The sequence below is a fragment of the Corythoichthys intestinalis genome, chromosome 22 (genome assembly GCF_030265065.1).
Source record: "Corythoichthys intestinalis isolate RoL2023-P3 chromosome 22, ASM3026506v1, whole genome shotgun sequence".
NCBI lineage: Eukaryota > Metazoa > Chordata > Actinopteri > Syngnathiformes > Syngnathidae > Corythoichthys > Corythoichthys intestinalis.
In genome coordinates this window covers 19,968,596-19,981,730 of record NC_080416.1, presented here as the reverse complement: position 1 = coordinate 19,981,730, position 13,135 = coordinate 19,968,596, and the positions used below count along the sequence as shown (strand labels likewise).

The 13,135-nt window shown below is 38.3% G+C and overlaps 1 protein-coding gene across 3 annotated transcripts; it reads right to left on the bottom strand.

The window, feature by feature from the left end:
• Positions 1-135: 135 nt before the first annotated feature.
• Positions 136-13,045, bottom strand: ldlrap1a (low density lipoprotein receptor adaptor protein 1a). Of its 3 annotated transcripts, none has more exons than XM_057828057.1 (9): positions 12,898-13,045; positions 9,148-9,290; positions 8,878-8,990; positions 8,683-8,797; positions 8,519-8,591; positions 8,230-8,307; positions 6,601-6,716; positions 6,485-6,519; positions 136-1,959 (listed from the first exon to the last, which is right to left on the bottom strand). In XM_057828057.1, the coding sequence occupies exons 1-9, from the start codon at positions 12,995-12,997 to the stop codon at positions 1,836-1,838; spliced, it is 897 nt and encodes a 298-aa protein (XP_057684040.1). In that variant the 5' UTR covers positions 12,998-13,045; the 3' UTR covers positions 136-1,835. The 3 variants fall into 3 exon arrangements, with proteins under 3 accessions (XP_057684040.1, XP_057684041.1, XP_057684042.1); XM_057828058.1 differs by having other exon boundaries at positions 8,917-8,990; XM_057828059.1 differs by lacking the exon at positions 8,230-8,307 and having other exon boundaries at positions 6,601-6,713.
• Between the last annotated feature and the right edge of the window lie 90 nt (positions 13,046-13,135).

The following is a 13,135-nucleotide window of genomic DNA, read 5'->3' as shown; positions in this document are numbered from 1 at the left end:
TTTGCCCAATTTCCACCTTGAAAGAATTATTCTATTGCATTAATAAACCTAACTAGTAAACTACATCAATAACACTATTATTTGACTAACTGACACTATTAGTACCATTGATGACATTAGATAATTCTGCTGATTTACATTTAGCTATTCACTAATTGCACCAGTAGTGCATTTGACCTCACTATTATTATGTAGTTTTCCGACTAGTGTGTAGTAAGGTAATTAAGTGCAAGGCAGAGTGGGGAAAAAACAGCAATCCTACTAGTGTGCCGAATGGTCTTACTAGTGAGAACAAGAGCATAAGAATGCATTGACCAATGTGAAGTGTATGAAATACATCTTGAAAATATATTTTCATTGTAGCTGGTTCTGCAACAGAAATCCAATGTTACATGTCATCAACTCACTTTGAATGTAAGAAGTCAGCAGATATTTGAAGACTAAAGACATCTCCGGGCAGTGAATAGTACATATAATGCCAGATAGTCAATTAACAACTCAACTCACAATTTGAGCCTGATGTCTTTAGTGCAACATTGCCATCTGCAAGCTATAGAGGGAACTGCACGTTTGTAACTCGTTCCAAAGTAGATAACCACAATTATACTGTATATTTGTTATGGTTTTCCACTATTAATAGAGAATAACAGTTAATAAGGTTAGCAGGAGGGAAGACAAATCAATACATCTACATTTTACATTATTCATAATAATTACAATTAAAATTTGGTTTACTATAAAAATATTATAGTACAGGACAAGCAATTCAGAAGATGAATGAATAACTGTATATACTGTTCATACATAATACCAGCGTTCCTACGGCTCATAACAATCATCAGGTGTGTATAGTATTATTGAGTCTCGAGTCAAATGACACATTTTTGTCGGAGCTTCTTGTCATCTGTGATGGCATTTGTTAGTATTTATCAAGCAAAAAAAGCATCAATCGCTGTTTTTCTGCTCAGGTCAAAGCCATGTATGTATACAATCAAAATATTACTTTAGCACAATTTTGTGGCATCTTTGGGCAAAGAAACTACCATAATTTTTGGACTATAAAGGTGCACCTGACTGTAAGCTGCCACACACAAAATTTGACAGGAAACACATTTGTTCATACATAAGCTGCACAGGACTATAAGCCGCAGCTGTCCTCACAGTATTATGGAATATTTACACCAATAACACTTTATTTGGCAGCTGCATCATAAGACTGTCATAAAACCAAATGAACCACCATTAAGCTTTGTACCAATTGGCTGCAAAGCTTCATTGCTTCATGAAGCTTCATTTGCCCATCACTGCTCCCTTTGGGGGAGACAGTCGGCCTCTGCTGGCAGCTGCTGTCAATACTGTTGTGGTCCAACATGCCTCATAGCATTCATTGCAGCACTACAGATGTACAGTAAATACCAATCAAATTTCATGTTCTGTGGTAATTGTTATGTACGTCCTCAATCTAAGTACATGTAAGGCCGAGACTTGAGTGGAACAACATTTCTTCATTCAGTGTGCTTCTCATCACATGTGAAAAAAAAATAGCATCTTATAGTCCGAAAATTACGGTATATTGGGAAGAGCAGAGAAGTTTCATTCAACTAAACGTACATGGTTTAGAACACACTATAAAAATCAAGTCAGGTATTGTGCCTAACAGCTGATGAGGATATCTATGTATTTTGGCAACTTCGACTTCAAGACAGAAAATTAATATTACTTCACTGATTAATGCATCTAGCCCATGTTGTGTCCATCATTACAGTATGATGGTCATCAAATGTGCTTGCATGTGAACCTGTGCTTTGTGTAAAAGTGATCAGAAGCTGAGAATGTCATTCCCAAGGAGGGTAACGGGGGGTATTTCCATTCGCGCTGTCCCAGTTGGGTTCACACAGCCAATCTTGGGGCATCAGCCCAAAGTCCAAGACCTGGGGGTTAGTACGCGACATGGCCAGTCTGAGGATGACAATAAAAAAGTAACATTTATTACAACATGTACATTGCAAAAACACACCTCCTTAAAACTAGTTAAATTCCCTTGTTTTCAGTGTAAATCAACTATAAATAAGAGAAATTATCAAATTTTACTCAGATTTCTTGAAATAAGTTTATTTTCAGCTAGCTATTTTTCTTAACTTTTTTTTAACCAATAAGTTAGTATGTTAAAAAAGCTTGCGTTTAAGAAACGTTCTTAATTAAAAAATACAGTGCCTTGCAAAAGTATTCGGCCCCCTTGAATCTTGCAACCTTTCGCCACATTTCAGGCTTCAAACATAAAGATATGAAATTTAATTTTTTTGTCAAGAATCAACAACAAGTGGGACACAATCGTGAAGTGGAACAACATTTATTGGATAATTTAAACTTTTTTAACAAATAAAAAACTGAAAAGTGGGGCGTGCAGTATTATTCGGCCCCTTTACTTTCAGTGCAGCAAACTCACTCCAGAAGTTCAGTGAGGATCTCTGAATGATCCAATGTTGTCCTAAATGACCGATGATGATAAACAGAATCCACCGCTGTGTAATCAAGTCTCTGTATAAATGCACCTGCTCTGTGATAGTCTCAGGGTTCTGTTTAAAGTGCAGAGAGCATTATGAAAACCAAGGAACACACCAGGCAGGTCCGAGATACTGTTGTGGAGAAGTTTAAAGCCGGATTTGGATACAAAAAGATTTCCCAAGCTTTAAACATCTCAAGGAGCACTGTGCCAGCCATCATATTGAAATGGAAGGAGCATCAGACCACTGCAAATCTACCAAGACCCGGCCGTCCTTCCAAACTTTCTTCTCAAACAAGGAGAAAACTGATCAGAGATGCAGCCAAGAGGCCCATGATCACTCTGGATGAACTGCAGAGATCTACAGCTGAGGTGGGAGAGTCTGTCCATAGGACAACAATCAGTCGTACACTGCACAAATCTGGCCTTTATGGAAGAGTGGCAAGAAGAAAGCCCTTTCTCAAAGATATCCATAAAAAGTCTCATTTAAAGTTTGCCACAAGCCACCTGGGAGACACACCAAACATGTGGAAGAAGGTGCTCTGGTCAGATGAAACCAAAATTGAACTTTTTGGCCTCAATGCAAAACGATATGTTTGGCGTAAAAGCGACACAGCTCATCACCCTGAACACACCATCCCCACTGTCAAACATGGTGGGGGCAGCAACATGGTTTGGGCCTGCTTTTCTTCAGCAGGGACAGGGAAGATGGTTAAAATTGACGGGAAGATGGATGCAGCCAAATACAGGAACATTCTGGAAGAAAACCTGTTGGTATCTGCACAAGACCTGAGACTGGGACGGAGATTTATCTTCTAACAGGACAATGATCCAAAACATAAAGCCAAATCTACAATGGAATGGTTCAAAAATAAACGTATCCAGGTGTTAGAATGGCCAAGTCAAAGTCCAGACCTGAATCCAATCGAGAATCTGTGGAAAGAGCTGAAGACTGCTGTTCACAAACACTCTCCATCCAACCTCACTGAGCTCGAGCTGTTTTGCAAGGAAGAATGGGCAAGAATGTCAGTCTCTCGATCTGCAAAACTGATAGAAACATACCCCAAGCGACTTGCAGCTGTAATTGGAGCAAAAGGTGGCGCTACAAAGTATTAACGCAACGGGGCTGAATAATATTGCACGCCCCACTTTTCAGTTTTTTATTTGTTAAAAAAGTTTAAATTATCCAATAAATTTTGTTCCACTTCACGATTGTGTCCCACTTGTTGTTGATTCTTGACAAAAAATTAAAATTTTATATCTTTATGTTTGAAGCCTGAAATGTGGCGAAAGGTTGCAAGGTTCAAGGGGGCCGAATACTTTTGCAAGGCACTGTAGATATTGTTCAAAACATTATTTGAAAGCACATTATTCTTGATTTAGGTGAAAAATGATCAATTTATAGATGTGTAGGCTTAATAAGAACAAATAGTAATACTTACTTAATTTAAGTGGAATAATCTGACGCATTAATCTGTTAACTAGTCTTTAACACTCAAAACAAGATGGAGAAAATTAATTGACTAGATTTAAGAAAAATAATCTGATTAAGACATTATACATTTGCAGTGTAAAAAGTACATTCCTTGCATTATGTTAAGCTCCATTGAAAAGGGATTTGATCACACTTGTATTACAGTACCAACAAGACTGATTATTGTTTCTTTTGGATTAATTAAAGCGAAATAAAGAAAATCATGGTTCCAACAACGGCATGCACACATTTATATGTCTGTGCTTCAGAGGTGTCAAATGATTTGGGTTGATCATCAGCATTAAAATGCAATGTTCACCAAGAACTGAAAAGGAGCTGTCCAGATCACAGCTGAAGGCAAAACCACCAAAGTTTAGCTGGTAAAATTAGAATTCAGAAGACATTGTCATAAATTGCTATGTAGATTTTGAGTTTTTTGTATGGTGCAAACTTTATTTAGAAATGCTTTGTCTTTACTTAACTTCAATAGTAGGCAAAAAATATATATTGATTTCTGAAAAAATACAGTTGGAGCGTCAGTTTTATATATATATATATATATATATATATATATATATAAAAGACTAAGGTAAATCATTTAAAGTGCGTACGACAGGAGAAAAAAAAGTCTTAAATAGCATTAATATGTGAATTACAATCATATTTTGAGACAGTTCGACTATATACAACAATTTGGCAAAGCGCAGATGACGAGAAATTAGTCTTTTAATCTGCCGGTTAGCCACACCTACCATTATAGGGCTCTAGCGTCCCCAACAGGAGGATCACGTCGGCAGGAGAATGGTTTCATCTGTTTTACTATTCAGCCCAATGAGGGGCAATTATTCAGAAAGAGGAAAATGCGACGAAGAGAGCCGCAAAATGTCATTGTTTCAGTCTCTCTACTCCAATATTTTTACAGGATATTCTTTGTATCCAAGTATTTTTCCCCAATAGCTAAATAAATCGTATGGTCCTGACAAACAACAGTGTTGTGCTCAATGGAATATGAAATAATAAAAATACATTTATTCAGTATGACATGGCAAAATTACTCCATAATGGTCAAAACTGTCGACTTCACCTTTACTCTCCCATCTCCCGAACGATATTTTATGCCACCGTAGGTAGTCGGGCTTTTGTCATTTCCCTGCCCTGGCTTCGGAGAATGTAAACAAACCCAGAGGCGTGGCAGCTAGCGGACATGCTAACCCAAACCGAGTAATGTTTCAAAGTCTTCGAAGCGAAAAATCACACATAACTAGCCCGGATCATTTCACACGGCAGCGGGGTTGTCAATTGTCTTTGCTGATGGGCAATCCGCCCGGCGGCGAGCAACTTAGAGCTCGTCGTTCCCCAGAGGGCTGGTTTGCAGGGAAGTAGCTGGACAATGACCGCCAGACAAACCAGCCGACGTCGGAGGAGCGCGTAGCTGCCACATGGTCAACACGAATATGGCAAAATAATTGCTTTACTACACGGCGAAGACAGAAACAGCGAGAGAGTCATTGGAGCGGCTGCAGTTGTTATGCAGCTAACATGGCAGATTGTGTCTGAGGAGAGCTTTTCTACATGTCCATCCATGATCAAACGTAAGTAAATTGTCCTTTATTTAAAGAAAGTTTGTAGTGTTTACGCTGTAATCGCTATAGTCGCGGCCATCTTTAACACAAAGTTGCAATTTCTGATCGGGTGGAAAATTTGACAGAACAGCGGCCACAGTAAGAAGGCAATAAGCCGAGTATAGCGCTCTCCCGGCGGGGGGATGTGCAACAAGCCGCCGGTCGTCGGCCAAGTGGACAAGGAGCATGTCAGCCACAAAATGCAAGCCACCTCCGTATTGAAATGATCCCAGTATTTTGACATAAAACAAAACACGATGTTTACTCACTTCCTCGTAAGTTCAATAGTCCCACAGTAGTAGGGCATGTTTTGGCCAATAGCTGCCGATAAATGGGAACATTTTGAAACCCCAAAAGGCTCACATGCCTCTCCCTGGTGCATCCAACATTTTTCTGCAGCCGTTTGGCTGGCGTGATGTGAAAAATAAACAAATTAATCTGCAAAATCACCTGAATCCGCAGTCCATCTGCATGCTATAAAGCAATGCTGTATTGTGAGACACTGACCCGGGTGACGTCACATTCGCATTCGTCCTAAACCCGAAACTGGAGCCGGAAGTAACTCATTTTCATGGCACGGGATTAAAAAATTGAATATATACTACGATCGCTTCCACACACATTCAAGCGGTCCATTTCATTCAGGAGCATAAGACACAGTGTGAAATATGAAATAAACATGCTTTTTGGTGTCATAAACACTTTAAGGACATGCGTGTCTGTTCTTTTGTTTTCATTGTGCCATTGTGTGCAGAAATCAACAGCAAGGGATCAAGCAAATGAATTCTAACTACAAAATGAAAATTTTTAAAAGCAGATTTAACCAAAGGGCCAAGGATTAGTTTCACCATCACCAACTACAAAAATAAATGACACCAAACTCACCTTGAGAAGGCTTCCTCCAAACCATCTTGTGTTTCCTACATTTGGGGAAACAAAATAAAGTTTAATATCCTTTACTTGATATAGTAACCCTGAATAATTGTGCTCCTTTATCTTACCCAAACTGGATTGTAATTCCCAGATGAACTGTAGTTGTCAAATTGATCAACATTCCCATTAGTTTCTGCGTTCAAGGTTTCCTTACTGTCCAACAGGCTGACTTTGATAACATCTTGCAGGGTCAAAGACAATATACAATAGAATGATTCTCAGTTCAATGGACACTGTCAGTGTAATTTACTTTATTAATTAATTATGCATCGATATTGATACCAGTATCTACGGGGGGGGGGATCCGGCACTAAAATGGTTGGCGAGTACCAACAAATAGGCACCGATACCATTTACCGGTCCAGAATTATAACACTTGACCACAGCCATCTTGCTCTTGACGCTCACTACACTCTGTGTTGTGTGATCCCACGTGATTACTTTGCATGCCAAGCAGCTATCGCTATTGACCTGCTCCAGACTGATGAATGCCGGCATTGCCGGGGCAGCTTTTTCTTATGGAATATAAACAAACTAAGAGTAGAAAATGTTGGCAGTGCCGAAATATTTCAGCATAGAAACTCTGTCGAGTACAATGGCTGGGGATGGACTGCAGCAACAAACCCTGGTCAGTTCACTTCGTAGGAAGAAGCAGTGGGACGAGAAGAGTGAAGCAGCAAGACAGATGTCCAAAAAAACTCACCAAAATGCCTGTTCTCTGTAACCTGCCCCTTGCCTTCGTCTGATTTTTATGACTCACGCAGTACATAGGTATAAGGTCCCAAGTCGCAAATACATTAAGGAGACTACTATCCTACTAAAAAATAAAGTAATGAAACAGGTTTCAAAAAAGCTTGAGAAGGCAGGCCATAAGCTTTTCAACCGACGTCTGTAGCAGCCAAGTCTCCCAACTTTCCCTGCTTAGCTTGACAGCCGACTGGAAAGTGTAGTACTTCATGCGAATGAATTCAAGGAGAATGCCTAAGTCAAAGGTGCTTTACTTTTCTTGTCTTTTACTGAGAGAAATGCGGCAGTAATTTGAGATCTGTTTCAAAAGTGCTGTAGAAGTAAGTTAAGCTAAGTGGCTAATTGGTGTGTGTGTTTCTGAGAGAGTCTCACTCGTGCGCTGTTTACATTTGTGCGTTGCTATAAAGATGGAGTTGACTTCTGTTGATGCTGGTGCACAGAGAGGGTAGCTGATAGAGAGACAGGATGCTGTGGTCAATTATTATTATTACTTATAATTTCAAGAAAGCTGCACTGTTTGGCCTTTGAGGGGTTTAAAAAAGTTTATTCAGTTCATTCAGAGTTTATGATTACTAATGTATTTTTACTTTTCTTACTGTTGGGCTAGTATTATATGTGTTATAATATCACAAATTTAGCACTAATTTGCCCTTTGAGAGCCAAAGGTTTATTCAACTATTGTCACCCATACCAGGAAAGCAATAAAAAGTTCTACTGGATTCACTTTGTATTAGTCTTTTTTCCTCTTTCTCAAAGGTAAACAGCAGCCTGACATAGCCATGATAGCAATGATTTCACATCCAAGTATGTATACGGAGTGGTATCGGTATGTTATCGGTATCGACCGATACTGCAAAGCCAGGTAACGGTATCAGGGCCAAAAAATTGTATCGGTGCAATACTAGTATTAATATAATGTGTACAAATCCTTGTGGCAGCGGTATTAGCTTTGGGGTTGTAAGATCTCCCTGGTCGGGAACTACCACTGACATCTCCACCTAAACTAGATTGCACTCGCCGTCCTTTCTCTACAAGACAGAAAAGTAAAAGTCATGAACATTCAAGATGTGCAGGCCTCTATTCCAAGTCATTTGGGGACAATTAATCAATATTGACCAAAGGATAATTAGAGAGTATGGTGTAATCTTTTAACACAGGATTTTGCTGACTTTGATCGAATGGTTGGCCATTTCAAATACTGCTCGGTTATCTGTATAGAATTAAGATGACGAAGCCTACCTTCTCGGGTCACCTGCCACACCTCAAAAGCCACTCCAAAAGCCTGAGCTACTGTCAAAGCTATAGCCTGAGCCTATTAAGAAGAAAAAAAAAACCTACTAATATTTGTATTACAAGAGATTCATGACTTACAAAAAACACATTGTGAAAGCACCATTCCTCACCATTTTCCTCTTGGAGCACAGGTAGGCATGACACTCCAGCGTCCCATTGAGGGTGTTTTGAGCAATAAATGCAAACACTCTGTCATGCACTTTGTCCACTGTACAGTAGGATATTCTGCAGACCCGCAGTGAGAATTTAACACACACGAAACAGTTGCAGACATGATTACAATTTTTATAACTCTGCCCACACACCTGTGTATGGAGATATTTTCTATTAAGATATTGGTGGACCTGTCATAGAGAGTGAATCCTCGAGGGGACACTCCAAGACTGACTTTCTGTGCTTTCCTCCCACTAGCTTTAGCCTGCCCACATGAAACAAATTTATCAAACACTTAAAGAGTAAATGGCTTGAAAATATATAAGATATTGTTTATTAAACACTGAATGAAGGGTTCATTAAGTCCAATCTATCTGCAAACACTATGAAACCGAGAGGCGTTTTTAACATTTCGCTCTTACTGTAGAAACAATCCTTTTCACTGCTGCTGCTGCCAGGTCTTCGCCTTTGGGCTGGTCCACTAAGGTCATCCCGAGGTGACGGAGGTTAAAGGTCATCCCCTCCAAGACGGCCTCTCTTGTGTCTGTCCAGTTCTCTAGAAGCTCTGTCAGATGTAGAGTAAAAAACATAAACATTGTAAAACCAAGTTATATGAACGGGTGGTGTTTTATAGCAATGGCCAGATGTTGGGGTAGGCGAAATTTTTGAAAATCACACACGTAAATCTCAAGTCTACTGATTTCAAACACATTACTGTGGCCATAATCAAGCAAGTCAAGCCAATATTTAGATTTGGCAAGTCAAAATCTTGTTAAGTAACACCACATTTCACGATTAATATACAGTACTTTTGCCATGTATGTAAGTCTAAAGACCTACAATTTTCTACATGTCACCATAGTGTATCTTATATTTTGGTCCTTATCGAAAACTGATATAATTTATTACAACTACAACAATTTAAAAAAAGAAGAAAATAAATATAACCAGCTGTATTTGAGGCAGTTCCCTCCTTCTCAAAGGGAGGGGGCAGGAACATCATACGTATATAGGTCAGAGGTTTTGTCAGTGTAAAGTCAATACACAATCTTCAAAAACAATTTGTCGTCATTTGTAGTTAAAGGCGAAGAGTTGTCTTTCTTTGTCTGATTCCAGGAACAACACAATCAGCAAATTTGGAGGCTTAAAACTAAGGAAAGAGTAAGGAGTGAATTGTAACTGTTGGTGGAGCAGCTGTGTCTTGTCTTATCAGTTCTGGTACCGCATGACCCTGACACTGAATCTATGTTTACATGCATTTTCCTCAGAGCTTAAAAAGAGGGGAAAGGGTGCTAGAGAGGATGAGGCTTGAGCAGAAAAACAACCCAATTAACATGATATTACCAATTCCTCACTGGGGTACACTGCATACCACATATGCATGCATGGAGGTGCACACAAATGCACATAACCACAAATTAAGAAGGACCACAGAAAGAGGAGTGAAGTAAACCATGGACGCTACCTTAACCTGCATATAAATGTTATTTTCGTCACTAATCTCAATTGGTGGCAAAGCAGAGAAGATAACCAATCAAATAGAATCTTGTTTTGAATAAAAATCAGTGCAAAACATACAGGATAGGTCGTCATAGTACTGTAGATAGTACCCCATAAACAAGTATTTACAAATAGAGACCAATGTAGTGGTATGGCTTGGGAATCATTATAATTATCAAAAAGAACATCCAATAATAAGACCAGTGGTTATAAAATGTTGACACTAAATACTACCAAAAAAAAAACAACAACCCATACTCGTTACTAACCAATCGCTGGGCAAAACTATCTTTCATTAAAGTGTGTTCTTAATTAGTGCTGAGCTTGTTAAACAGGACTTCTAGTAATATTCAATATTATGATGTGAGTTGGCAGCATTCGTGGAGAATGTGTTCCCCAAAGCCCAATCCTCCACTGTAATCTATACGACAATGAGCTGTTTCTACAAGTGGGTCAGTAGGCACATTTGCAAGGAAGCCTTAATTATTCTAATAATCTGCATTAACAATGCGACCGTCATAAAATTGCCCCTTCAAATAAAAAAAATCCAGTCAATTCCAAGTACTGTATACAATACATATCCAAGGGCAGTTCTTTTCAGCAATTGTATACAATTAAGTGATATTAATATCAAGGAAGCTGAAATTTCCAAGTCGGTGCAGTATTGTGCTGTGCGAGCTGAAAAATTGGTTTAATAATTTTTTATTTAATTTAATAGTTTAAAATGAATGAATGAATGATTCATTAAGTTTATTAATTTTTTTAAGGGAAGGGGAGTAATTACACTATGAATGAATGAATGAATGAAATGTTTGTCATCATCATCGGTTTCATTGACAGTTACAAAATGTGGAATAATTTGCCGGAGAAAGAAAGAAATCTTTGACAGTCACAAAATGTGGAATAATTTGCCCAAAGAAAGAAAGGAAACCGAAGACAGACAAAGGCAGACGGGAAAAGCATATGCTTATCAATACCCGTCCCCCTACAGCCAGGTACGCACGGTCTAACATGATAGAGTTGCATGCATCACATTACATGAGCTTTGTTATATTATATTTGTTATACTTATATTTGTTGTTCTAGAATTGGAGGGAGAAATATGTGAATTACGTTAACTGTTTTTTCTTGAAAACATAAATTCAAAATATATGTAAAATAAACGGTCAGTTTCATAAAAATGTTCTTGATTTTATTGTTTTCCAATTCTGGAATGACCCATATACTGTACAATGTGATGGAATTATGTGCTGTGGAGCCTCTTTGGGAGCTTGCACTGACTGACCTGTAGCATTCTTATGCTTTGAGGCTTTCTCAACTTCCTAGAGAACTTAACGGCTAGGATCAAGTGAGCTTTTTGAACGAGCATGGTCTCCCAGCATTTTTTTCAACTAGGACGCCTTAGTGTGGCACTTTGCGTAAAATACAAACCCCAATTTCGATGAAGTTGGGATGTTGTGTTAAATGGAAATAAAAACACAATATATTGATTTCCAAATCTTTTATGATTGGTCACGTATACAAAATATGTTGTCTGTTTTTTTAAACTGATGAATGATTTTGCTACCAACAACTTATTTTTAAAAAAGAAAAACTGCATTAGTAGTAAAAAAGGTTGTGGAATGTTAAAGAGTGTTCAAAAACAGTTGCTCGGAACATTCCTCAGGTGAACTGGTGGATTATAAAAAAGTAAGTGTCATGGTATAGGCTCAATAAATTTAAAACCTTATTTTGATGCTCCCATCACTCATATCCTGTTGTGCACACTTGGATGTTGGCAAAGGAAAACTCCAACTCTCTTCTTTAGTTTGTTACTTTGACTTCCCCAACTTAAAAGGTTCATACAAAACAAAGAATGAGTCGCTATCCAGTATATCCAAAAAAATCACTCCAAAGACAGTGATATCAAAGAGGGATTAAAAAAAAAAAAAAAGGAACACACACATAAAGAGAGATTTTAAAAATGACGCAGAGTGAATAAGTGATGCTATAACCAGACAAGCCTTCATTTTAAATTGATTTTAGAAATAAAGGGCATTATGTCCTCTGGGCAAAAGAGGAAAAAGACCATCCGGATTATCATCAGCTCAAAAACCAGCATCCGTGAATGCACCTGAATGCTGGAAGACATACAGATTTTGGAGGAATATATGCCGTCATCTGGGTAAAGAACATCTTTTTCAGGGACTGCTTATTTTAACAAGCTGCTGCCTGCAATCTGGACCTGTCACTCATTTAAAATGTCATTATTCAGATACAGCAACAGATACCCGGGTTATTAGTTCACTTAAATTGCACATCAAACTACAAGTGGTGGAGGGCAATTAAACAACTTCAACAATTAAACACAAATTTAACAATAGTGTATTCTGTTTCCATATTTGAACACTGATTGAATGTTGGAACATTAAATATTTAAAATTGACAATCAAGATGATCAATGTGAATACTAACTATCTTATAATAATAATAAAAAATATAGGCTGAAAAGGATTTGTTAATCATATTATTTTTCTCTAGGTATTACTCAAAGCCGTATTTATTGGAATTGGTGTTTGTAACTTCTAAAATAAAAATTTAAAAATATATATATTATCATGCTATATAAACCTGGCCGCCGATGAAAGACCTTTGTGAAAATTTCCGCTGGCAACAATTGATGTATAACTTACTTCTGTGTCTTCCACCAATCCAGGACTGTTTAGCCACACTGGGCCTTCGAATAATAGCTCGACCAGCTGACTTCAACGCATCCATTTCGGCGTGTAACATGCAGAATGAGTTGTGAAGTTAAGTTTGGTGGAAATTGTTAACCGGGTGACAACGTCATCGTGGTGCCTTCAGGTGCTGTCAGAAATCATATACCCTCAGTGAAGTAACAAATTCAAACCAGTACAGCTGGTGCATTCA